The sequence below is a fragment of the Pteropus medius genome, unplaced genomic scaffold (genome assembly GCF_902729225.1).
Source record: "Pteropus medius unplaced genomic scaffold, Ma_sr-lr_union100, whole genome shotgun sequence".
NCBI classification, from domain to species: domain Eukaryota; kingdom Metazoa; phylum Chordata; class Mammalia; order Chiroptera; family Pteropodidae; genus Pteropus; species Pteropus medius.
The window spans coordinates 2,310,977-2,338,160 of NW_024354500.1; the positions used below are offsets into that span (position 1 = coordinate 2,310,977).

At 37.4% G+C, this 27,184-nt stretch overlaps 1 protein-coding gene and 1 pseudogene across 1 annotated transcript; one reads left to right on the top strand and one right to left on the bottom strand.

Moving 5' to 3' along the window:
• Positions 1–1,662: 1,662 nt before the first annotated feature.
• Positions 1,663–1,780, bottom strand: LOC120595097 (uncharacterized; annotated as a pseudogene).
• Positions 1,781–10,407: 8,627 nt separating this feature from the next.
• NDUFAF4 (NADH:ubiquinone oxidoreductase complex assembly factor 4) lies at positions 10,408–16,662 on the top strand. Its single transcript, XM_039852999.1, has 3 exons — positions 10,408–10,642; positions 11,148–11,251; positions 14,627–16,662. The coding sequence occupies exons 1-3, from the start codon at positions 10,507–10,509 to the stop codon at positions 14,909–14,911; spliced, it is 525 nt and encodes a 174-aa protein (XP_039708933.1). The 5' UTR covers positions 10,408–10,506; the 3' UTR covers positions 14,912–16,662.
• Positions 16,663–27,184: the final 10,522 nt, after the last annotated feature.

Here is a 27,184-nt window from a genome sequence, read left to right on the forward strand (position 1 = left end):
GGTTTCGTCTTAGCCTGTTCATTATGGAGCTAAGAGATGTGACTGCCTTAGCTAAAGAGTGACCCAGACAAGGTAAACAGAGTAGCAGCAAATTTGCTTTTCTTTAAAACTATGGGGTAAGCTAGTTTGCAAAGCATAGACCAGAACCAAAATCAAGACAAGTGTTTGTTTTTCTACAAAGCACTTAATTACCATATATCAATTGTATACATACGTGTGCATTAGAATAGCGGAGTAGAGATCTTTTAAAACAGGAGCCAAAAGACATGGGATATAGTGCAGCTATACCTCGACTTGGCTACATTATCTTGGGCAAGACAGTGAAGACCTCTTGTATTAGTTTCCTATGGCTGTTGTACCAAATTACAACAAACTTTGTGTCTTAAAAACACACACATGTATTTTATACAGTTCTGGAGGTCAGAAGTTTGAAATCAATTTAACTGGGCCAAAATTAAGGTGTCTTCAGGGTCATTTTCCTTTTGGAGTTTCTAGGGGAGAATCTGTTTTCTTAGCTTTTCCAGCATTCCTTGACTCATGGCCTCTTCCTCCATCTTCAGAGCCACAAAGTAGCATCTTGCTTCTGTGATCATATCACCTTTTCCTGTGTCAAATCCTCCTCTGCTTCCCTCATAAGAAAACTTGTGACTGCATTTAGGGCCCACTAGGATAATCTCTTAGTCTCAAGAGGCTTAATTTATTCATACCTGCAAAGTCTCTTTTGTAATGGAAGGTACTTTCACAGACCTGGATGTCTTTGGGGCCATTATTCAGCCTCTCACATCTCTAGATCTTTGTTGTCCTATGTGTCAAGTTTAGGAATTTTGCTGCATGATCTACTATTTATGAGTATACAGATCTTCTGTTTGTTCTATTGGATTCTGAGTTAGAAAATGAAAAATTAGTCACTCGCATGCAAAGTAGAGCTATTAGGCACTAACCAGAACACTGATTGGGGGGCGGAGGTGGGGGTGCTGGCAAGGGAGCAGGGATGGGATGTTGTTATTCACATGAATCACATTTCACTTGTCATCTGGCTCAAACAACCAATTAAAAACAAAAATGGCCTTGTAGCAGGAATTAATACAGAAATGAGCTGGGTGAGTTCAGTTTTGGCGTCTTGAGATTAGAGTCACTTTTCCGATGAACAGCAAACTAATCAGCCTTCAGAGGGAAGAAAGTCAGTGAAATGGAAGCCTGTGGGCAGTGAAGTGTGCAGAGAGGGTGAGACACCATTTCAAGAGCTTCTTGTGCATGAAGCATTTAACAGCCATATTATGACTTTATTGCTGAAGTTCATTGAAAACAAATAACAAATTAGCAAATGTATGCTCACACAACAGTCTATACTTTTTCTCATTTACAGCTGTTTTAAAAAGACTACCATTATTTTATGGTTATGTTTTAAAAGAGCAGTCCAATCTTCAGTAAGATGCCCTTAGAATGACAAGATATATAGGATTTGCTTCAAAACAATTGGAGGAGGTGGGAAAATGGGAAGATACAGTATGTAGAAAAAAATTAATTGGCCATGAATTGGTAATTATTGACACTGGGTGAAGAGTACATAGTGATTCATTATACTAAACTCTGTACATTGAAATGTTTGAAAATTTCATAATCAAGAGGGTTTTTTTGTGTTTTTTGTTTTGTTTTTTTTAATGCCTACAGCACCTGGTATTCCTAGGTGGGCTCCCATCCAAATATAACCAGGCCCAACTCTGCTTAGCTTCTGAGATCAGATGAGATCAGACATGTTCAGGGTGGCATGGCCATAGACTCAAAAGTTATTTTTAAAAGGGCTACCACTAGTTTATAACAAAGCTGCATTGCCAAATAAGAAGATTCTTACTTACATAAACACAATTGCTTACAGAAACATGTTCAAACTTTGTCTAAACAGTTTCTCTCCAATGATTTCTTATTAAATAGATAATCCTAAGAAAATTGGACAAAAACAGCTTACCTCCCAAATGGACAATAGTAACAGCATTTTACTTGGGCTCTCTCTTTCAAACCATTCTTTATGTAGATGTCAACCATTTTTCTATAACAGGTCTATGACTCTCTAACTTCTATTCAAGAGACCTTCACACATAGAGAATAATGACCGAGCTCCATATTTCGTCACTTAAAGACCTCTACCAGCTGAACTGTAATGATTTCAATAATAGCTTCATTCCATTCTCCCTGCCTTTCTTCCTAACCACCTCTCTCTCTCTCCCTCTCTTCCTCTCTTTCCTTTCTTCCCTCCCTCTCATTCTCCCTCCCTCCCTTTCTCTGTCTCTGTCTATCTGTCTCTCTCTCTCCCCACTGATGGCATGGTTTTTGATTCTTTTAATTGGTTATAAATCTTACTAGTTCCCTCATTTATGAGTTAAGCAAAATCACGAACATGTTTTTATATTTGCGTGAGTCACGATTTTCCCATTTTATTGGCAAAATCTTTGTGTCACTTCGCGTATGCTTACTCCTACCCTCTTGTATTTTTGTTCCTAGTATGTTCTTTCTGTTAATGGTCCCATGTGATAACATCACATTACAGTATTGTCACTCCTGGTCACAAGGATTTGACCTTGTCTTTGTCCCTAGTGCTTCATATAGTGCTTTGGCATGTTATCAGGCATTTGATATGTTGAGTGAGATGTGAGGGGAGGATGCAATCCTCGAGCTGTCCTGAGTTTGTGGTTTCAAGGTCAAGGGTACACAGGGGTATAGCTTTCTCTGATTTTATGATTGCCCAGATCCTCTGCCACCCACTTAATCCCAAACCTTACACTCAGACCACATGCAGTATTTATTTTTTTCTATTGCTGCATAACTAGGCACCACGAGCTTAGAGGCTTAAAACAATATCCATTTATTATTTCATTGTTATGTATGTCAGAAGTCCAGGCAGGCTTATCTGGGTTCTCTGCTTAGAGTCAGTAAGGGTCATAGAATTCTCCCTACCACATCTGCTTCCCTGTCTTGGCTAATAACGTCACGTCCAACAGAAATGAGACTCAGCAAGGGTTGTGTGTACTAAAGTTTAGAAAGAGGTATACAATTCCTAGAGACAGAGGGAGGGAGAAGCTAGCAAAAGGGGAGACTATTGGGATGAAAAGACAGAGTCGTGCCTGCAAGGGTGTGAACTGACAATAAGAAACTGCTCCCAAATGTCGATAGGTAAGGACATTTCACACACTTCCTACGATTTCCACCATTTTAAAAACAACATCAGGCAGCTAAATGCTTCTTCTGAAATATCTGTAATAGGAATAAAACACTAAAGAGTATTCTAATAATGTATTAATGAAATAATGGACATGAAAATATTAATTTCTAAACTGTACAGTGCTAACCAAACCTAAAGTTATTACTATTAAAATGTTTCATATTAATATTTTGTTATATAAAAGAATAACAGTTTTTGAATGTTTACTATATGCCAAGTCTTATGCCTTCACATGGATTATATCTCATTGCAATCCTATCAGGTAAATAGCATTATTATTCCATTTTACAGATGAGGAAACAGTACCAGAAACTTTAAGGGACTTACTCAAAAATCATGTAGTCAGGAAGATAGGATGCAATGCAGGTCTGTCTGGTGCTAAGGCTGTTTGTAATCACTATGTTATATTACAACTGTTAAGGAAAGGGTTGAAAAGTCAGGAAGAAAAGGCCAGATCTGAATATGGGCAAACAGACAGAGAGGACACAGACCCTTACTCTGGAGTTACTGAGTTGGGCTTGCTAGCAAAGGTAAATTGCTCTTGTTATAATTTGCTCTTCACAGCTATTCTGGAGTCCTTCTGGAATTCTGTTTCATATTCCCTTTTCACATTTTTTGAAATGAAAATTAGTTCTTTAGTATTTGCTTGTTCTTTATGACTCTTCACTTTTTTTCCTTGCCTAATTGTTGGGATACCTTTGTAGCTGGGGCCAAGATAGAGAATTATCGTATTGATTAAATTGCTACAGACATAACAAAATTACCTCATTGGAATCAAACCTAAACATAATCATGATGAAATGTTTGTTTCTTACTTGTATAAAAAGCAAGAGTGAGGGTGTAGAGGGGCAGATAAATTATGAAAGCTATGTTATGCAGGGAAAACTGGACAGACGGAGACAAGAAACCAAGTGATAAATGGGAATGGAGAGCAAGGGCTGACTTGTAAGTAAATAAATGTGGTTGAAAATTTGACTGTTTAGGAGTGGAGGAAGTTAGATCTCTATATCATGGGGTGATTTTAAATGTCACTCTATGCGTAATTAGATTTGTCTTGTCACTATTATAATTATTGATTTATTTACCTATTTCTGTATCAATCTCACACTGTAAGATTTTATATTGTATTCTGATATAGGATAAGTCCTCCCTCACTGTGGTTTTTCAAAAATTAATTGCCTAATTTTTCATTTTCTTTCCCAGATAAACTTTAGTATCAGTTGTTATGTTTCGCTTTACAATTTCAATTGAAAACATATTAAATTTATGGATTAATTTGTGGAAGAATTGACATTTTTATACTCCTGAGACTTTGCATCAAGGAACCTGGTATATATAGCCTTGTGTTTCTTTTTCTATTTTCTTGAGTTTTGTGGTTTACTTAATTTGGGTTTTGCACCTTTTTGGAAGCTTATTCTTAGATGTGTAATAGTTTTTGTGGCTATCGTCAGTGGAATTTTTTGGCCATTATGTTTTCTAACTGATGTATAGGACAGCTAGCTTACTGAATTCTTTTATAAGATCTAATAGCTTTTTGAACGATTTTCTCGAATTTTCTAGGAAGACAGAGGTGGTGATTTTGCAAAAGAACAAATCTTTATTATTTTCTTTTCTTGTTCTTTATTAGCTAGGACCTTCAGCAAAAGTTGAATAGGGTCAATAGTGGAGGGCACTGACTTTACTGATCTTGTTTCTAACATTTCACCATTTAATATGATATCTGCTATAATTTTTGATATGTACTCTTTATCCACTAAAGAAAGTTTTGTTCTTAGCTGGTTGACTTTATTGTTAGTAATGGATGTTGAATTTAACCAATTATATTTTGTGAATCAATTGAAATAATTATATAGTATTGACTGTGCTGTGTTAGTTTCTGGAAGTTGGAGTCCTCTTCTAGGCTCATGTGGCTGCTGGCAAAATTCAGTTCTTTGTGGTTATGGGATTGAGATATCTGTTTCTTTCTGGCTGTCACCTGGGGGCTGCTCTCATCTCTTAATGACCCTTGATATTCCTTGCCATATGACCTCTTTCTGGCCTCTCTGAAAGACTCTGTAATGACATGGCAGCTTGCTTCTTCAAAACCAACAGGAAAATCTCTCACTCCTGTATCCTACAATGAAGTCTTATCTAATGTAAAGTAATAATGAGAGTAAGCATTTTCTCTTTTATAGTCTTTTCTACTCTATAACTATGTCCTATTCTATTCTATTCTATTCTATTCTATTCTATTCTATTCTATTCTATTCTACTTGATTCTATTCACATTTGCCACATTCTCTTGGTTAAAAGCAAGTCACTCAGGAGAAGAGATATATATTAAAGTTGTATATAAACTTATGTATATCATTTTCTCTCAATTAAAAAAAACTCTCTATGTTTGTGATCATATTCTTTCCAAAAAAATTCTAAAGGGCTTTATTCATGCCTTTATTTTCACTTGGATCTGTTGGATTTAATATTTTCAAAGAACTTTTTTTTTCTATGTAATTAATTTCTAATTTATCTTCGGTGCTTTGAAATATATTTTGCATTTATTTTGATATTTTTCTTGTGTTTTGATTTGAATGCTTAATTCAAATTCATTTACCTGCAGTCTTTCTCATGTTCTAACAAATGTATTTAATAGAAACACACATACATTTTCTTCTAATTCTGCTTTAACTGTATTCTGCAGGTTTTGATAATTATTTCTTTCATTGATGTTCATTTCTAAATAGTTTGTGCACGGAGAATGGCAAAAGAAGAAGCTGCAGGGAGAGGAGCTGGATAAGGAGCCTCCTTGGTCATGTTAAATGCTGTAGACACCCCTTTCTGCCTCTGCCTCTATCCTCTTTTTTCTTTCTTCCTTTTCTCTCATCTCCCATTTTTTCCCGGTAGCTTTTGCCTCTACTCCCCTCCTCTCCTCCCCGCTTTTGAGACAGCTATCTTCTTCCAGTCCATGAGTTCAGAAAACATAAACTCTTCCACAAATGGCTTTCCTTCCCTTGGAGTACCGGCCTTTTAAAAATGGATACATGCAGAGAAGAGGAGGAAAACCTGAATGCAAAGGAAGGAATGGGTGGGTGACTATAAAATTCTGAACCTAGAAGGAAATAATGGAGTGGAGGAGAGTAAGAAGAGAAAAGTGGTAGACTTCTGGCATATCTAACATTCTGTAATTAGGGAAACTAGTCATGCTGCTTTTATACAAGGGAGATTCCTACTCTTGTTGACTGAAGCTTCTCAGATACAGGTGCTCCAAAGATGAAGACATAAGAATTGCCTCCCTGTGCAGTGCACAGACCTGGCAAAGTAGTGGCAATTTATTAGTGAGCTACTATGGTTCTTTGGCAAATCTTGAAAGACTACTACTGCCCAAGCAAGACGGTTTTATTTTTTCAACAATTAGGCAGGTTCATTGGAAGATAAATTCGTGGGCTGAATGAAGAAAACTAGATGTTCTCTCCATTATTCTCTCTTTGAATTTTACTACATATCATAGCTAAAGTGGTAGATAAGAATATTCTGAAGATGATGCCCTACCCCACACACCAAATGCTCCCTACTTAATTCACAAAATTTGCAAAAGGTGCTTTGCAATGTAATCACAAGAGTGTTATAAGGGAAAGAGGGAGATAGAAAAGTCAGTCAGAGAAAGAGATGACAATAAAATTATGCAATTACTGGCTGCCAAGAAATGCTGTAGGTCTCTAGAAGTCAAAGACAAACAAACAAACAAACAAACAAAGAAAAACAAAAATCAAAAAACAAAAATAAAGAAAACAAAGAATTTTCTCCTAGAGATTCTGGGAAGAAGACAACTCTGCTAACACTTTAATTTTAGCCTCCTAAGACCCAGTTTGGACTTTTAACCTACAGAACTGTAACAGAATAAATTTGTTCTGTTTTTAGGCACTACTTGGTGGTAATTTGTTAGCACTAATTGGAAACTCATACAATGACAAAAGTCATGAGTGCAGTAGCCACAGAGCGGGCATCTGGGTATAATTGCTTGGTGATAATTCTTATCTATGAGACCCAGTGTTTCTCAATGTAATTAGTGGATCTGCTCAAAGCCTAGTTTGTTTCCGTGTGGGGCTTTGGGTTTTCCTCCCAGATATTCAAGATTTCACAAACCTACAACACTGCATCACTATGCATCACTATGGAACTGGTCAAGCTTGGGAACTTTGTAAATGACCTGTTAGGCTTTCCCTAATCCCCTGTCTCCTGAGCTGGAGTTCTGCCCCTGGAGAGGTTCTGTCAGGGTGAGTCATTCCTCCCAGATCTGCTTCTCTGCCCACTAACAGTTGGGGTTTGGGCAGTGAAATCTCCGGGGCTGTCCTGGACTCCTTGAGTCACCAGTCACGTGGATTTAGTAAGGGCAATTCTTCGGAGAATATAAACTGCTCTTGAAATGTGTTCAAAGGAAGGAGTATGTCAAGGTGAAAGTCTAGGCAGATAGAGAAAGACTGATGATGAGGGAGGAGGGAAGCAAACAGGGGACCGGCTAGGGACTATTTCTGTTGCCACTGCTATACAAAGGCAGGTGGCATTTTGTGCCCTTGAGTTATAATATCTACCCAATTCCGACCTTAATGAGCCCCCCAATGCCACCACGTGTGGAGAACACACAAATTAGCAAATAAAAATTAAATTTAGAATACTTATTTTTTAATTTAGTCTTATTTTACTTTTAGATATTTAGTTATTTTATTCCTTTCATTTACCTAGAGACCAGGATGTCACAATATCTCCCTCTCCACCCCACCCCACCCCCCCCCCCTGCCCTGCCATAAACTTTCTCTGCTCCTCTGGACAATGAAAAGCAATGCAAATACTGAATATTATATTCTAAGCTAGGTACTGTAGTAGACACTTTATATTTTAAACTGTGTGAAACCCATTAGATAATTACTACCATCGTGCCAATTTTAAAATGAGGAAAGTATGTTCAACAGAATGAGTGTCTGTCACAAAGATTCACTCTTGGCAGAGGGGCTAGTGTTCAGGCAGAGAGGACCTGCCTAAGGTCTGGACTCCAGCTCAGGGGCTCTGCTTGTCTTTGGGCTCATTTGATATTTACGTGACATTTGTTTAGTTCTTATTGGGTATCAGGCACTGTTCAATGTGCCAGATACAGCAGTGAACAAAACAGACGAAAATTCCTTTTCTCCTAGAATTTACATTCTAGTGTGCTGGCCAGCCCCTGGATTTATTTTATTTGTATCTTAAGATATTCGGCAATATATACCCATCATAACACTCTGCTCAGAGAGATGCTTAATTCTAAGAAGCATCCTAGTTATCCTTTCCTTGGGGACCTGACTTCAACACTTAACATAAGCCCAGAGGGAGTTCTAAATTCAGACTTCCTGTTAATTTACATGTTTTGACAGGAAGAGCTGAAATTATGCATTTGCGGTTCAGGTTTTAGTTCCATGATGATTCCCAAAGGATGACAGCCAATTGTGCATTTCTGGTGGTGTACATCTGCCTTCTGTTCAGTTCTTTGCAGGCTTGAGCAGCACCAGGCCAGGACCAGGCAAAGCAGCTGGCACAAGTTGAATGTTCCATAAATGTTGAATCCAAACACTACCTAAATGTGGGAATTCAAGGAATTCTTTTATGCAGTAATCCCCACAACAACCTAACACTTCCTGTAACCTCTAACATTACTTTTTCATGCTGTCAGAAGTGTGGTGGCATTTCTATGAAAATTAGTTTTTCACTTTCAAAATATTTTAACAGGCAGTGAGTGGAATTGCTATCATAGTTTTTGAAGGTCATGGTCATAACGAGGCAGATAAAATTTTCTTGACACCCGTGGAAATATGAAAACCTGGGCTAAAAAGCACCAAGTTAGGAGCATCCCTGTCTCAAAGATGGAAATGTTGGGGTAGCCTGCCACCTTCAGGATAACTTCTCAACTGGTTTTAGCCTCTATAAAATCCAAATACCAATCCCAGTAAAAATGTTTCATAATAATGGTAGAAGCTACATTCCTTGTAGTACTTTTACTATGATTAAGTATATTTAATAATTTCATTATTTTTCTTTAAATAAAACTGCCTTTTCTTTACTTCGATTCTTTTTTTTTTATTACTTCAATTCGATTATCTTTACATGGATTCTTGTCTTGCTTTTAACTGATTAAAAACAAATAAGCAAGTTCATTTTGCTAAGCAGATCTGGGAACACTAAAAACAGATCTTGCAGCCACAGTCTGTGAAAAATATTGTTACTTTGGAAACCCTGCTACTTCCTGGCAGGTTCTTTTTTGTGGATTAATGGCACTATAACTAAAGAATCTTAAAAAAATCAACACAGTAATCCATTCAGAAATGAGTGTGTGTGTGTAGGGAATATGTAACAATAATTTTTTTCTAATGTCTTATTGGCTGTTCCTTTCATTAAGTTATACGGAGGTCTCCCTGGCTTAAAAAGAATGAGGAAGGCAGGAAAAACGGGAAAGACATGGTGACTGAACACTTAATAATAATAAGAGTAAATAACACAAATTAGTATCAAAAATAAAAAGGAAAGGGCAGTATAACTTAAGTCGATAAAATTAAGTTAAATAAGTTATGACAGCAGGATGTAAAAAAAATCAAGAAAAAAAACACAAGACCTCAGAAATGTAACAAGCAAGGTGACAGGAAAATAAGGAACATTTAAATAAGAGTCACAGAGAACCAAAATTCATCGAAAATGAATACACTTTCATTATGTTCCTTTCACGAAAGCAGAAAAGTGCAATTTGCGAATCTTCCTTTATCCTGCTGCAATTAGTTCCATTTTTATTGGCTTCCTCTTTCGCTGCATGGACCTGTAAAAATACTTTAAGGTCACGGTCAATTAATTTCCTTACGGCTTTCCCTACCCGGCCTGAAACTTTGGAATCACGTGGGAGGCTTGAACCAATGCTGCGCCTTACTCTAGAAAAGTTAATTCTGAGTCTACAAGTCCTGTCTTAAAGCTGCCTGGGTCACTCCAGGAGTCTCCACTGGTGAGAACAAACTTGAGTTTCAGCCCTAACCTCCGCCCCTCCTGCCGGAAGCAGCGGCGGGTGAGAGCAAGACGCGGGTCACGGAGTGGGGCGCTCCCTTTGATGATACATTCGCTGCGGAGACGCGGCTTGTGCCCTCCCAGCCGCTAGGGGGCAAACTGCGCGCATTTAGTGCAGGTTTTCCGGAGCGCGACCGGGTCGACCCCACACGTGCGCATGCTCGGTTCGTTCCGGAGGTCCCCTGCGTCGGCGTTCCCCCGCGTGCGTTGTTAACCTGAGGGAATCATGTTGTGAAGAGATGGGGGCCTCGGTGACTCGCGCGATCAGGAACTTCAACCTAGAGAACCGGGCGGAACGGGAAATCAGCAAGATGAAGCCCTCTGCCGCTCCGAGGCACCCGTCTACCAAGAGCCTCCTGCGAGAGCAGATGAACTGTAAGTGGTGCGAGGGCGCCCGGGCTCCCGCTGCCGGCTGGGCAGTTCCGCGCTGGTGGACTTTGGTCCAGTGGCCGGGGTGTCCCGTGTCGGCCTCAGTTGTTCAGGTCAGCCGAGCGCGGGAAGGTGGAGCCACGAGGCCGGTGACATTGAGCCACCCCCTCCCCTCCCCCTTGTGCCCGCTACGGAGTCGGCTGCCGGAGCTGACGACCTGCGACTCCAATGACCCGGCCCTCGCCGGCTTTTTGTCTTTAACACTTACCCACTTGATACAGAGAATCAAAATCAGAAGGAATCGTGTGCAGCTGAAGTTTTCCCTAGGTGTTTTCACAGAACGATGGACACCGAGCCTGACCTAGCATTTTGATTTACTTTAAAATATTTTCCGTGCTGGCCAAGTGATTGTTTCTTAACAAGAAATTAAAAGTGACTGTCGTGTATTGTTTAGGACCTTAGAGGGAATTTCTTTGGTTTTGATATTGTGACATTCTATTTCTTTCCGTAGCCCGTCCAGATATTAAGGGAGAAATTGCTAGAAAAGATGACAAACTGCTGTCATTACTGAAAGATGTGTATGTTGATTCCAAAGATCCGGTGTCTTCTATGCAGGTAATGTATGCTATAATTAAGTAAATAATTAATTTAATATTTTGGGGCTCCAGGAAAATGGTCAAAAAAAGTGTGGCAAATGGTGAAAGGGAGGTTCTCTGCAAATGTAAAAATGCCAGTGAAGTTGTGACCAGAATGTAGTGCATTGGCAAAATTTAAATAAGCACAGTGGTCTAAGCAAGAAACATGGTTCCTTGGATATTTACCAAAACTCTAAAAGACTTGTGAAAGTATTGATTGAATGCATCTGTTAATTATTTGATATTATTTCAGAATTTGTAGGATTTGGTAAGGTACTTCCAGTGGTTTTCATTTGAATTATCAAAGGAGAGCTTTAATGCTATTTTCTCACCTTTTAGAGTACTGAGGTATGTTCTAATTTCAGGGATTCCTTCAGTATTGTGTTAGTGCTGTTTGTTTTTGTTTTTGTTTTTTGGAGGATATATTCACATAAGATATGTAAAAATAGGGAGGTCACAATACATTGGGAATGGGAACCTATATATAAATCCATCTATAAATGCCAGGCACAAGGGCTTTGTATAAGGTGATCGAACAAAACACACCTAGTGCTTGTTCTCACAGTACTTATAGTATTGCATTAAACAGATGAGCAACCATAAATAGAGAATAACTGATAATTGTCTATGAAAGAGAAATATAGGTACTGCGAGTATGTCAGGGGGATTTGTTTGAGATTGGAGGCTCAGGGATGGTTTCTGTTTATGGATTTATCATTTCTATTTTTTTAAAATTTCTAATGTGTATTGATATCTGTTACGACCTTCTCTCTTTTCAAAAGTTTCCTGGCTCTTTTTTTTTTTCCCACATATTTTTTCACAGATGAACTTGAGTCAAATTGTCAGGTTCTTTCATAAGTCCTATTGGGATTTTGAGTGTAATTGAATTGGAATTTATAGATTAATTTGAGAAGAATTAACATCTTTGGGTTATTCTTTGAGGGACAGAGGGAAGGTGGTTACTATAGGATCTTTTACACTAAGTTTTTTAACTTAATTGCTAATATGTCAGAAAGTGGGTAATTTTTGTATTGCAGCTGCTTACATTGCTGGATGATTATTTCTATTAGTTTTTCAGTTGATTCTCTTTATTTTTCTAAAGATATTCTTATCAGCATAGAATTACAATTTTCTCTTTCTTTCTAGTATTTATACCTAATTCTTACTGTGTTGTCTGTAGCATTAGCAAAGCAGCGAAAGTTGTTTTCTATCTTGTTCTTTCCCTGCATAGGATGCTTCTAAAGTTTCAGCATTAATTGTAATAAAATGATATGGTTTCTGATTTAAAAATATTTTTATCACATTTGGGACTTTTTTTCTATTTTCAGTTTGCTAGAAGTTTTATTTTTTAATCAAGAGAGGATGTTGAATTTTATCAGATATTTTTTCAGTATATAATAATATAAATTTCAGCATTTAATATTAATCAGAAGGGAAATCTTAATAAAAATGTGTATTATGGAGTAGAAGGAGATAAGAGGAGTTTTGAGTTTTGGAAAGTGAAGAAGTTGGGAAGAGTGTTTCAAACCAGAGTTACAATATAAAGGTAGGAGCATATGTTATACCTTGGGAGAATGGTTGGAGTTCAGCACTTTTAGGGGAAAGTGTGAGGGATGAATTTGGGAGAAATGAACTGGGATGCGGTGATCATGAAGATTTTTATTTGTCATGCTAAGGAATTCGGGCTTTCACCTATGACAGTGGGGAGTCATTGAAGAGTTTCATGTGGAAGAGTGCTGTCAGATTTGTTTCATAATAGGGGCAGTTTTGAGATTGGACTGTGCAAGAACAAAATGCATTTTATCCAGGTAGAGATCGGGTAAGAGGCTTTTGAGGTAGTTCCTGCAAGAGGCATTGGTTTGGACTAAGGTGATTTATGAGTGACGCGGAGAGAAGTAAATGGTTGCAAGAGAGATTAAGAGGGCAGTATCAACAGGATTTGGTCATTGATTGGATGTAATGAGTGAAGGAGAGGGAGACGACAGGTATAACATGTCATAAGAGAAGCTGTGAGTTTTGGAATGAGATATAGGAGGTGGGTTGTATTAGTCACTAAGATAGAGAATATGGGATAGAATTGTGTTTTTAGAGGAAAGGGATAAGTTCAGTTTTCAACATGTTGATTTTGAGGTGCTCGTAGATTACTCAAATAGAAATGCCTATTAGACATTTGAGAATTTGAGTCTGTACATCAAGAAAAAGGTCTAGGTTTGAGAACAGATTCAAAGTAATTAAGTATACGTTGTAATGGAAGTTCCTGTGGTATGTGGGATTACTTAGGGGGAATATATAAGATGAAGAGAGGGCCTGGGCCAGAACTTGGGACACATGAATATTTAAGGGGCACCTGAAGGGAAAGAGTCCACAAAGAAAAGAAGGAACCACTGGAGAGACAGGGGAAAACCAGAGGAGGGTGGCATGGCAACTATGGGGAAAGGTAATTAAGGTTATGTCGGCATGGTCAGCAGCATCAGATGCTATAATGAGTTCAAATAAAGCCTAAAAAGTGTCCTCTGGGTTAAGATCTAATCCTCTATATTAGATATCACAAAAATCATTACCTTTTAAAGCTTAATTGGAAAGAAAGAAACTGTTCATAAGGAAAGTATTGGTTTTGGGTTTGGTGTATGTTTTTAAAAAGTAGTATTTATATGTTTTTCTAAAAGGTAGTATTATATATATTTATATATATGGCATTTATATATTTTGACCAAACAGCAGCAGTAGGCAGGACGCAGTTGAAAGGAAAAGGAAAAGGGAATAAATGATTGGTGTAACTAGGTAACAGGAATGAGATACAGACCACAAATGCTAGGAATAAGCTTGGATGGGACAGTCAGATGGAAACATGGGTGTGCATAAATTGTTTTATTGGTATTTTTTGGAGTTTTAGAAGCATTAGTTATTTTCTCTGAAGAGGCAAGATCTCTAGCAATATTTAAATCCATTCAAAGTATTCGGAGGCATTGAATATGAAATACAAAACTAGGAAACAGAATGGAGTTTGTCAAGTAATCTATTAGGATAGCATCAGAGTCCTGCCCTTCTAAAGCAGCTTTAATATAATCTAATCAATTCATCGTTCTTTTAATATACATGAAATAATGTGGTGAAGAGATGATATACATTTGAGTATTATTTTCTAGAACTTCCTGAATTTCTTCATGGTGATTTAGTTATAGCTATGAAATGGCTGTGTGGCAAAAGTGCCATTGAACTATGGCTCATTATAATGAGAAAATGTAGTTTAGAGAAGCATTTATAGTGTTTGTTTGAATAGTGGAAATTTGAGAAGCATGAATGTAGTTGTCTCTCTCATCTTGAAAGCTTTTTTGTTTTTGTCTTCTGATACTAGGTAAAAGATGCTGGAACACGGCAACAGCCAAAGGAGTTCAGATTGCCAAAAGGCAATCACTTTGGTATGAATATTGAGAACATTCCCAAAGGCAAAATTTCCATTGTAGAGGCATTGACACTTCTCAACAATCATAAACTTTATCCAGAAACATGGACTGCTGAGAAAATAGCAGAAGAATACCATCTAGAACAGAAAGATGTAAATTCCGTTCTCAGATATTTTGTTACTTTTGAAGTCAAAATCATCCCTCCTGAAGACAGGAAAGCAATCCAATCAGAATGAAGGAAATCTTGAAGTTACTCCCCATTTCTTTGTCCTGTTTATTTTCTCCTTTTTAGCATATTAAATTACATAAATTACCGACTGTTTAAAGCTTCCTCCTTGTGAGAGCATACTATTTATTGAGCTCTGATGAATTTTCAGGACTGCTGATAGAGTAAATTTTGTTTTCTTTAACTTTAATTTGTTTTAGGCATGTGTTCTTATGTAATAGCATGACTAAATAGAACATGTATAAATGTATTACAAAGAGTTAATGCGTTATTTCAGGCACACTGTATCAAGCTTTTAAATTGGTTATGTGACCTCTTGGGAAATATCCTGAATCCCGCATTTAACATTTAGTTTCACCTTTCAATTTAGGTGATTGGTTTATTCTTCCTATGGAATAGTGAAAGTAAGAGCTTTCTTGACTCTTATGACTGTGACATTTTCTTGTTGGGGAACTGGAGGCTTGACAGCGAGGTTGAATAACAGTAACAGTGTGTTCCAAGTAAAGGCAGACAGGAGACGACACAAAATCAGCAGAAAATACATTTTTACTCCTGCTCTGGGAAATAAGAACTAATGAGGCCTTCTTATTTGTTTTGAGTTGGTTTTGCATATGAAATAACTTTTAAATTATAATAAGGAGTTATTTATAAAATCGTAGCAGTCTCTCCTTTGACAGGTAAGTTCAAAAGCTTTCAGAGAGGCAGGCGGTAGTGGGAACATTCTGAAGAAAATAACTTTTCTGAACTTAATATAGAAATACAAGAAAAATTTAAAGAATTGTTAAATCAAAGAACCATGATAAATGAAATTTGGTGACTAGATATATTTTATAATTTAAATGCTGATTGAAAAGAAAAAATAGCAAGTAGAAGCATAAAATGTGATCACTGGAAGGAACCTGAGATTGCTGCTTCATTTATTTAACAAACTAAGCATGATGTATATCAGTACTAGGGGCTTCAGCGAGATTATTAAGTTTAGCTCTGTTATGTAACTACTTGTGGAATCTTGGGTGGGTTGTGTAACCTCTTTGAGATTGAATTTCCTTTATAAATGAGTATAATGCTGCCTTAAATCTAAGGGTTCCTGTGAAGATAAATAGGATAATAAAGGCCTGAACAAATATGACTTATTTTTTGCAGTTGAGAACAGAAATAGGCCTTGGAAAGTTTCATGACCTATTTAAGATTATTGTATAGTTCTATGACATAGCTAGGCCCAGAATTTAGGTTTTCAAAATCCTAGTGTGTTTTTTTCTGCTGTGCCAATGAGAAGTATATCTCAGAAGAACAGAAGGTATGAATTATAGGAATACTGGGGGATGTGGTAAGAAAAATTCCAGGTTATCAGTGTCTCTGAGGGAAGATAGGCATTCACTGCTTCCTAGGGAGTCCTCTGCAAATGGTATGAAAGTGCCGAAGAATTCAGCATGATGATGAATTGAGGTATTTGTAATACTAAGAAGAGAAAAATTGAGAAGTGAAATGTTTAATGTTTTCAAATGCAGTTTTGTTATGTGATTATACCTAGTTTATGTTTAGTTTAAAACAGTTCTTTTTAAGAAAGCAAGAACTCAATATAAAATTGCATTTTAAAACTCTGCTAAATCATCAAAACCTTATCAAATAAAGATCAGTACTTGAATCAATAATACTGCTATTTTTGTCATCTTCCCTATTCAAATCCACACTGTGGTCAGGCAGCTATAAATATGGCTATTATATGGTGTCACATGATAGAATAAAGTACTTCCCATATTATTCATTGTCCTATTACTGTTTTTTATTATATATAGGAGAGCACTTGGGTAGTAGTGGTGTCACAGAAAGTCGGGCGTTATACTCAGAAAATCTGGGTATAGATCTCAAGCATCTCCACTAGCCATGTAATCTTAGAAATGTCCTCAACTGCTAAACAAGTAATAATTGCTAACATCTTAAAAGCAATTAACTGTACTAGGTATTGATCTAAGTGTTTTACATGTATTAGCCTGCTTAAAATTTACCACAGGTATGAGGATAAGTACTATTACCCATATTTTACAAAGAAAATTGAAGCATGGAGATCTAAAGTAACTTCAAAGATCAGCTAGTAAGTGTTATAATCTGGATTTAAATGCTAGTAGGTTATTTTCAAAACCTTGTGGTCCTAACTGCTACACTGTTTCCTCTCATGAGATGGCAATGCAAGGTGCCTGGGACATAGGAAGCCAGGACTACTCGTGACCATTATACATGAGAATCACCTGTGGAGCTCTGGAAAAATACCTGTCTGGGCCCTATCTGCTATGATATTTGGGTTTAGTAAGTCTGAGAGACACCTTTGCTAGGCTCTGGATTGTGAATGTAGAAATAATGACCAGTGTGGGACCAAAATGGCCAAACTAGACCTGTGCAGTTTGCATATCAACATGGTCTGGGTCTGAAGTTTACTGTGGAAGAAGAAAAGGAAGGAGCAGGAGATAGAAGGGTGGCTTTGGAGGAGAGAAGCTCTCTGGCAGGGGAAGAAAATTCCTGGAGATGAAGAGTTGTGGTTAGCAGGGTCAGGAGAGGAAGGAGAGAGGTTAATTATAGGGCAGGAAGGAGAACGGGAACCAGAGACCTGATATAGGAAAAGCTTCCTAAGTGGATTGGGCAAAGTTCTACCATAAATAGGGTCACCGTATAATTTATTGCCCAAACTGGAACACTTGCAAGTAAAAGAGGCAGCAATTAGGATAATAGGGACAATAGGAATAAACTGGAATGTTTTGTCCAAAAGGCATTAATGGAGGTCTCGAAGGCCACCTGGGATCTGGACACAAGCTTCTTAGCTCCACTTCATCCACATTCAGCATCTTACCATTAACTACTCAGGAATGACCCTTGTCTGCCAGAGTGCTTTGGCTTCAACTAGTGCTTGTGCATGGACATCCCCTTCACATCTACTCCATGACCTTAAATACCAAGAAAAGGTGGGTGGGGCCCTGGATAATTGGTGGTGTGATGAGGAAGCTTCTGTACCCATACATGGAGAGATTAAACAAATGGCTTAAAGCACCCTGAATTGGGGCTGTGCTTAAAGACAACTTGTTGGGTACAAGCTGAAAAATGTATAAGAAATGAGCATGTGTAAAGGATTAAAATTGTTTTATGCATCTTAAATAGCTATCACTCATTGCTTAATAGCTACTCTTACTTATCCTGACAAAGAATAATCCATTAAACAGTTTGAGAGAAGGAATGTCTATTCATTTGTTTATCTGGATACTCCATTTCTTTTGCTTTAGGCATAGTAGGATGGAATTACTTGTTAGGAAGAATGAAGAAATATCAGAAATACTTAGATCTAACTATCTATATAAAAACCAAAGTTTTACAGTCAGAGTATTTGGGCCACTAATTCCATGGCCTTTCTTTGCCATTGTCACTGCTCCAGCAATAGAACTGCATCCTGGGAGCCCTTGTGAGTAGAACTGTAGAAGAGAGGCTCACCAACCTGAAGAACAGGATTCTTAGCAGAAATGAAGTTCTGTAATTTTTAATGTTTTGATGTGAAATTGTGTAGAACATAAAGAATGGAGGACTTTTTGGACTTCACAAAATGGATTCCACTGGGAGCCATGGCGGTAATTTCAGCTGGCAAACAATAAGTCACATGATGGGACTGCTCATAGGGTGTGACCGGGCTTCCCCAAAACACAGAAATGTCAGCCAGGACTGTAGTTGATAAGCCACGGCAGCAGGAGCCCATAAACAAAAGGATTTCACCCTGTAAGGACCATATAAGCTGAATACAGATGATGCTCAAGCCTGACCCGACAGCATCACGGATGGGTGCCCCAAGAGCCATTGGCTTGGGACCATCATGAGTCTATCCATGCCACCTGTTCCAGAGCTCGTTTAAGGAACGTGGAGGACTTTTACTCTTTTGCTCTGTCACACAGGCCTCTGTACCTTCCCCTCTCTGTGTGTTGCATGTTAACCTGTGTGGATACCTGATTGGTTTATCTGAGAAGATCTCACTCAATAAACCTGGCATTGTGGAAAGACAAACATGTCCAAGGCTGTTACTTTGGTAGCCACCTTCCTTGCTCGTGACAGAAGTACATAGTAGCTAACACCAAAATTGCTTCCTCTTTGCTTCCTATGAGGAAAAAGGCAACAGGTAGGTTTTTATAAAGATGAATAATTTGGAGACAAAAATTTAATCAAAATGGGGTAAGCCAGTATTTGGGAGTTAAGAAGTAATCCCTGAGATGAAAGGAAATAGATAACAGTGTTGAACAGGAAAATTTCTTGGTTGCATGAGAGGATATAAATTTTGGAAGGATTGTCTAATTTTGAAAGAAGAAAGCCACAACCATGCCACCTGACTGACTGACAATGAACTCTACTTATAGCTCCAGAGAAAGTAAAATGAAAGGATTTATGCATAGAATTGATTACTAATTCACATCTGGAAATAGAGGGGGCCACTGAGGAAGAAATAAACAATATTTCTAAAATAAGCCTTAGGCCTTTTTCTTATCCCAGAAGGATAATTATTGATTAAATTTAATACATATGTTTGGTAATAACAATTCCATTTAGAGACAATGATTTTGAGCAATTTTGCTATTTTAGTATACTTTGTGACACATATACAGGAAATATCATAGCCAGATTTTTAAAAAACGTCTTCTTTCATTTCAAGGTACACATAAATCAATAATTTAACTGAACCGTATAATGAAGATTACTTTTATTTTAGAATTTATAATTTCATTTCATTTATAATTTCATTTTAGAATCTATAATTTCATTTTTTAATGATGCTTGTTACAAAACAGTATGTTTTTGTGTAACATTTAAAATTTATTTTTCTTTTAGTTTACTTTTTAAAAATATATACAATATGATTTTACATATCTTTATGTGGGTTGGTGAGTACATAAAAATATGCTGCTTTTTAATTACCTAAATAAGAAGCAATACAACTAGGCTCCTATTTATTGTTTAGATTATTATTACTGTAGGGAAACCCTTGCATACAGAGTGCAAGTCTTTTATTAACTCAATTTATTGCTCCGTAGGCCATTATCCATTTATTATTCAATAATTTCTCTATCTGTCTAATTGCCCCTGGTGCTGGTCCACAACTGATAGTATTGGTTCAGATAAGGAGCTTGGAAATTGGAAAGCTACTTAAAATTTGTCTTGTAGACGGAAAGAAGGGGAGAGAGAGACAGAGACAGAGATAGAGACAGAGACAGAGACAGAGACAGAGAAAAAGAGTGGGAGGGAGGAAAGAAAATATTTTTTGCCTTAACAAGCATCCCAGGAATACTACGTCACCAAAGCAAATGTTGCTGGTCCTGGTACTTCTGGAAGAATAATAGCAAGGGTTAAGATAAAGGATTTTAAAAAGACTAGATTTAAGAGATTCTAAAGCTTCAAAAGATATCTTTAACAAAGTCTTTAAATATTTAGGTTGCCACATTCTATTTTTTAAAAGACCCACTTTTAGGTAGGTCAAATATGTGACCCACTTTTGAATGTAGATATAAGACGATTTTTAACAACTTTCTTTGCTTGCTGGAGGAATTTATTAAGCAATAAGAAGGCAAACATTTTAACTTTGCTTAATAGTTTTTAAAAGAAGTGGCTTTTCAAATAATTTCCTCAAATTGATAATATTGCCTTTCTGTCATCCATTCATCCATCCATCCATCCATCCATCCATCCACCACAAATATTTACTGTGTGCCAGGCACCATTCTAGAAGCTGGGATACAGCAAGGAAGATAACAAAGTCTCATGGAGCTCATAGTTGTACAATGTTAGTTGCTGTTTCAGTTATCTTTTGCTCCATAAAAACCATCTCAAAACCTAGCAACTTAACAATTCATTATTATCTCTCATAGCTTTAGACTGTTGGAGCTCCACTGGGTGGTTTTCTTTGGGCTTCTCTCCTGTAGTTGCAACTGAGGTGGTTGTCTTCTGAAGGCTTAACTGGGCTAGATGTCCAAGTGGGCCCACTCCTAAGGTAGGAAGTCAATGCTGGTTGTTTGAGAATTAGCTAAGACTAGATCAGAGCATCTGTAGGCAAGCTTTCCATATGACATGAGCATGATGACTGATTGGATTTCAAAAGCATATGTTTCAGGACAAATAAGGGAGAACTGTCAGAAATTCTCAGCAGCACTTCTTTATTCTGTTTGTTAGCGCAGTCACAGAGCTTGCCTTGATTCAAGCGCAGAGGACGTAAGCCACACCTCCTTATGGGAAAAGTGTCAAAGAATTTGTTGCCATCTTTGCTCTTTGCAATTTTTTATATCAGGAAATGTATGATACCATTGTCTCATTTTGATGATGTTATCTTTGGTGGCTCAGTTAAGGTGGCATCCCATATTTTCTCTGTAAAACTAATATTTTTGCCCTAGTTAACATGTTGCTGATTAGGCTGAGGCATAAGATAATAGAAGTGTTCTCTGTCTTGATCTGGGTAGACATTGCATTAGTATACATGTATGTATAAGTACATCAGCTGGTCATTTCAAAATAAAGCATTTTGCATACCTTAATATAACAATATCTCTATAAAAACATTTTTCTTTAATCAAAGTTGCCATGTTTACCTTCATACCTTGCCTGGTTGTACTTTGGTTGGTTTGACAGTGATCCCACTAGTCTTTCAATTACAAGGACTGCAAAACTCAGACACCTCTGATCTCTAATTCTTCCTACTTTCAGTGTCTGGATTCAGTCATGATTCTCTATAATTTATTTTTCAACTGGCACCCAGACTAATTTTTGTAAAAAAAAAAAAATGCAAATCTGAAACTGTTGCTCCCCTGTTTAAATTCATCTCATCACTCCTAGGATAATAAATATCCAAGTTCCATGCCTGCTTAATCTCTCCAAACTTAATCTCGTGACTTTCTCAATGTGACTGCTGGCCTTCCTAACTAAGGTATGTATTTACCTATGACCTAAAATGCAAACTAACAGTTTGGTGCTTTATTGAATGGCAATTTAGTTCGATTCTGTTTAATGAATATTACTGAGTATTAACTGAGTACAAGTCTCTGAGCTAGGTCCAGAAGTAAGAGTTATGATAAGGAATAATCCTCGCTTCCTGTTGAGATAAGAGAAGTGTACAAATTACCCCACTACAGGGTGGAATTTAAGTGCCCTAAAAGTATAAACACAATGAAATGGAAATTCAAAAGAGGGATAGATGAGAGCCCTCCTGAGATGGGTTTATTTGCCTTAATTAATGCTATTGTCCCAAGGGACTAAAGCTGCCATTTAAGGTTGGAGGGGGGGAATCATATAAAAACAGTTTATCAAAGCATCAAGGTTCCACAGAGCTCACTCCCTTTATATGGATGGTGCATTTGGTGACTGCATGCAGGAGGTCTTCCATTCCCTGTGAACATACTTTTCTTGAGAGGCTATTAAAAGTACTCGCCTTTGTGTGGTTTTGATTTTCTTACGCTGATAGATAATCGTTTCCATTTCTATTTTCTCTTTGCAGCGCACTGCTGTGCTGGTGCAGTATAGGCAGACTCTCACAGTGACACTCACTATGGGGCTTTTGTGCAGAGTGTACTATCCTAAGAGATCTGTTTAATGTTTATGGAGAAGGTATGACCTGGCAGTCTCAGATCCTTATATTTAATTTTATTTAGATACTTAATGTCTTTTTTACACCTAGTATTTTTATTTATATACATTAGAATCTTCAATTTAAAAAAATTCTTTGATTATATAGCTGTCGTAGAAGAGCCAACTGTATTGATTCACTAAGGTTGCCATAACAAAGAGCCACAGATTTGGTGGCCTAAACAACAGAAATTTATTTTCTCATGGTTCTGGAGTTTAAAGATCTGAGATCAAGGTGTCAGCAGGACTGTTTCTTCTGAGGTCTCTCTTCTTGGCTTGAAGATAGCTGTCTTCTCCCTGTGTCTTCACACGGTCTTTCTTCCATGCCTATGTCCTATGATACATAGTGTACATAGTCAGACATCATGAATCTGGATTTTATTATTTGACAGACGCAGACCATTTAAATAAAAGTAATCTCTAAGAAAAAAGTAAATAATAGTTTGCTAAGCAAACTATTAGTTTGAGACAAGTATTGGGAACACATTTAATTTGTTCTAGAGAATAAATTGCTTTTAAAACCCATAATTACTTTAAAGACTTAGTATATTGCTATGTATTTAAAGAGCTTATGCTAATTACAGATAAGTGATTATTATTCTTTCCCCAACTGGACTTTTATTTAGAAAGATGTGTATGTTTACACATCTTTGCTTGTTCTGTGAATTTATGAAGGAAAAAACTGCACTCCTTTAAAATAATGTCATTAGTGCAATCTCCACTTTCGTTAGCTTAATTTGGGAGATTTCAATCTAACTCCAATGATGATAATTTTTTATGAAATGAACAATCTGTGGGAAACTTCAAAATAAAACTTTTTATTCCTTTTTAGCGCGTACTATAAATATATGAACCATTGAGTTTATAATGGTGATAATAATATTGTTTTTAATGGCGTATACTTACAGTGTTTATTGTTTACTAGGTATAGTGGCAAGTACTTTATGTTTCTTATTCCATTTTATCCTCACAATTACTTGTATGGTACCTTCTTTTATTATTCCCAATTTACAAGTGAGAAAGCTGAATATTAAAGAACTAAGTACTTGCAACTGTCATGTTGCAAGTCAGTGAGGGAGGGGCTACTTCCTCTCCTAAGCCCAGATCTGACTGGTGGTGGTGGGCTACTTTACCATCACCGTACCTGTAGTCTACTAGTAAGCCTCAGAGCCTAGTAAGACTCTTTGAGGCTAGGTACAAATATGACCATTGCCTATAGCAAAGATTCCTAGAATAATGAATTTCAAAGGGCAGTGATATTCCACAATGAATCTTACAGGGAAGTGGTTACTGGGTGTTTAGTACAGATTAGTACAGAGAGTGGAAACAATGTATATCAAGGCCTACAGGTGAGTTAGAGAAGATGGAACTGGTCAGTCTTATTACTCAGATCCAGATTTATAGTTTGTCTTGCATTCTTTTATCCCACATTCCTCTGCCCCTCCCTACTAAGGATTCTGCCTTTAGTTCTTTTATTTTCAAAGGTGTAAGGGACCTAGACTGTCTTGTACTGCCAGAGCCTGTCTTATATCATGTTTTATCTTGTGACTCTGCAGGCTTGCTGTTGGCCTCATCTTTGATGAATCAGTGCTGGCCTTTGAGGTGCACATACATGGTTCTTCATAGTATCCTTGGTGATGGGATGCTGATAGAAGCTTTCAAATGCTGATTAATTAGACCTTCATACCTCAAGCATCTCAAGGGCTCAGAGAGGAAAGGTCAGCTCCTTAAATGAGACAGGCACCAAAAGCTCTCCTTTGACAACATCTTATTATGTTTATTATGGCATGTTGGTTGGTTGTCCTGGTGATAGTAAGAGAGAGGAGGCTGAGCAAGGAAGGTGTGGTGAAAGGCTTTGCTTTGAGGGGAAGGAAGTAGGCTCTAGTTTGGTTTCATTAAATGGGCTTGGCTGTCATGTCACCTATATCTGTGATGCTGGTTTATTTTCCATGTATAATAAATATATCTAAGAATCTTCAAAAAGTAAGAAAAGGACTGTGATATTTGTGCTTATTTTCTTCCACCTGGCTAGTCTTCACCAACACTTGAACCTCCTGATATATATTTATGTTCATGTCCTGATAGCAATGTTGATACAATATTCCTATTCTATTTTTTGTTAATAGCATTTATAGTTTTCAAGGTCATTTCTCTATTTCTATCACTTATGTATCTGATTTTTACAGGTACAATGAAAACACAATCAAGTAAATATTTTACCTTTGCCATTCTTCAAGGCTCAGCTAATTGACTTCTACTTGAGGCAGATTTAAAGAGTCCTATTGGTTAAGTCTCATACAGAGACCTAAGATTCTGACAAATGTGCCCCCTTCTTCCCCATAACTAACAGTTTTGACTGAGACGACTTTGAGTGGCCAGACATCGTAATAGACATTTTCTGAGCTTCTCTCCTTCCTAGCTAAGTGTGATAGAATGTTTTTTGTTTGTTTGTTTTTTGTTTAAAAAAAAAAAGAAAAACAAAAACAGTCACCCCATCAGGCAGGCTATCTATTGCCCTCCAAACAATTACAGGTATGAAAAATGAGGAATAGTTTTCCTCCACTATTAACTTAGGATTTAAGAGGCCAGGTTGGCCTAGATTTTGTTCTGGCCTACTTGAAACATCAAAGAATGAGACAAAGCAATTAGACACCACAGTATTAGAAACCTTTTTCTTTAAAAGGTACAAGTAGAGCAGCAAGCTAATTTTTTCTTTATCTCTTGAAAACATTCCTTCCTGTTATCAATTAGGAGAAAGGAAGTAAGGTCTCTTTTTGAAAAGGAAAATAGGAAAAGTTGTCAAGAATTTGATGAAGATACTCTCAATTGTGTTTCCCCCTGGATTTTCAAGAATAGTATTTGCATATCTAAATACTTTTACTTATTTTAAAAGTGAAAGAGGAAAATGATTATTTTGAAGTTTGCCCAGAAAGCTAGAGATGAGAATGCAACTGTGAAGTTTCTAAAATAATACAAGTATCTGAGGCAGTCTTGGTTTACTTTCATTGCCGTGGCAGAGGGCACAGAGAAAATAGATTGGCTATTTTTCTCCTCTAGGACTCGAACTTTTTCTTTCTCAGAAGTCTGTTTCTTTTCTTTCTTTCTTTGCAAAATCCCAAATCGTGTTTATTTTTTCAACGTAGTGTGCAATTTAACATATTTATTTTCATTCATCATTTTGTATACTTAGGATTTAAGAAACAGCTTGTTCTCAGAAAGATTCTAGAAGAAACTGAAGTCACCCAGGCTTATTCCCCACTTTACCTCAGAACAACACAATATTATCTAGGTATTTCTATTTTTACCCTATAATGAGGACACTCAGTCTAAAATTGCACACAGCCTTGAGCTGTTACATTTCTGGTTCACTTTAACCTGAATTAGGGCTTCAGATATTCCTGAAATCGGATGTATATAGTGCCTGTTTCAAGACAGTAAGTGGTTTCTTCCAGTCGGAATTCACTGTTTATTTCTTATTATAATGAAAAAGACCCTCTGGCTGCCCAACCAGCTGTACTTTTTCACCAGTTTTGAATAAACATTTCAGCCCATAATGAGCCATTGTTGAATTTGAGGAAGAACGTGGAATTAGAGACAGAGTGATTTACATCTGTGCTGGCCACCCATTAAAGTTTTTCAACAAGTGTGGGTGAGCTAAAAGATGTAAGCCCAAAATATTTTTAAAATGTGGAGATGCAGTTGAAATCGAATGACGTTCCCCTGGATGTACTGCTCTGTGAAACAAGAAGAGCCGTTGTCCTTGCTGGTGTGAAGACCTGCTCTGCGACAAAAAATCTTCCATGGAGATGCAGCTGGATCCCAAAGAGCAGGGCCTTAAATTTCCATCCTGGGAGCTGATCCCGCAGCATCCATCCCTGCCCTGCATTCCCTCCTCCAGGTGGGAGTTTGGGTCTGAAAGGAGGGCAGTCTGGGGTAGAGGGTTCCTGTGTCACGTGGCCTGGGTCAGCCTCCTCTCTAACCTATGAGGCTCCTCCCATTGAGGCTCTAGAGGCCTCCTGGGCGAGTCAGACCATTTGGACAGCCTTAGTAAATTCAGAACTCTCCCAAGGATTTTAAGGAATTTTTCTCTGTGTCCAACATTTATTGCCTGAAAAATTGCTTGGAGATAGCCTGCCGGAGTCTCCCATAGTTCCCTTTCACCCCCTTATACCACTGGATACATTTTTAGTCAATAATCAAGTGAACATTCAACATGTTAGCCAAAATGAGTCAAGCTGTACAACTTAAGCTTTTGAACTCTTCATGCTTTCGAAGCTCTGGACTTGGTGCCAGAAAATGTTCGCTTAGTATGAAATTGTATATTTGACTTATAGTGGAATTTTGAGAAAGATCAGGTAGCCTCGGAATGATTAATAATGGCATAGATAAGTGGGCTACCACAGAAGGGGGGAAAGGAAATCTTGAGAATCCAGTTAGTAAGCATAGACTGCAAATTACAGTCCTCAGCATTCAGCATTAGTCCTTGGAGCAAGGAAAGGCCCCGCACATCTTCTGAGTTATCGATTTCCCTGAAGCCTCCATGCTCTCTGAGAAGAGACAATTATGCTTAATTTTATATTCACTGGTTCAACTTCTTTAAACCACTTTAAATATCAGAGCCATGTTCTTACCATAAACAAAAATGTTGTTCTGA

Coding starts and splice junctions, on each gene's coding strand:
- NDUFAF4 (XM_039852999.1), top strand. CDS start 10,507: ATGGGGGCCTCGGTGACTCGCGCGATCAGGAACTTCAACCTAGAGAAC. Junction 10,643..11,147: donor CCTGCGAGAGCAGATGAACT/GTAAGTGGTGCG, acceptor TTCTTTCCGTAG/CCCGTCCAGATATTAAGGGA. Junction 11,252..14,626: donor ATCCGGTGTCTTCTATGCAG/GTAATGTATGCT, acceptor TTCTGATACTAG/GTAAAAGATGCTGGAACACG.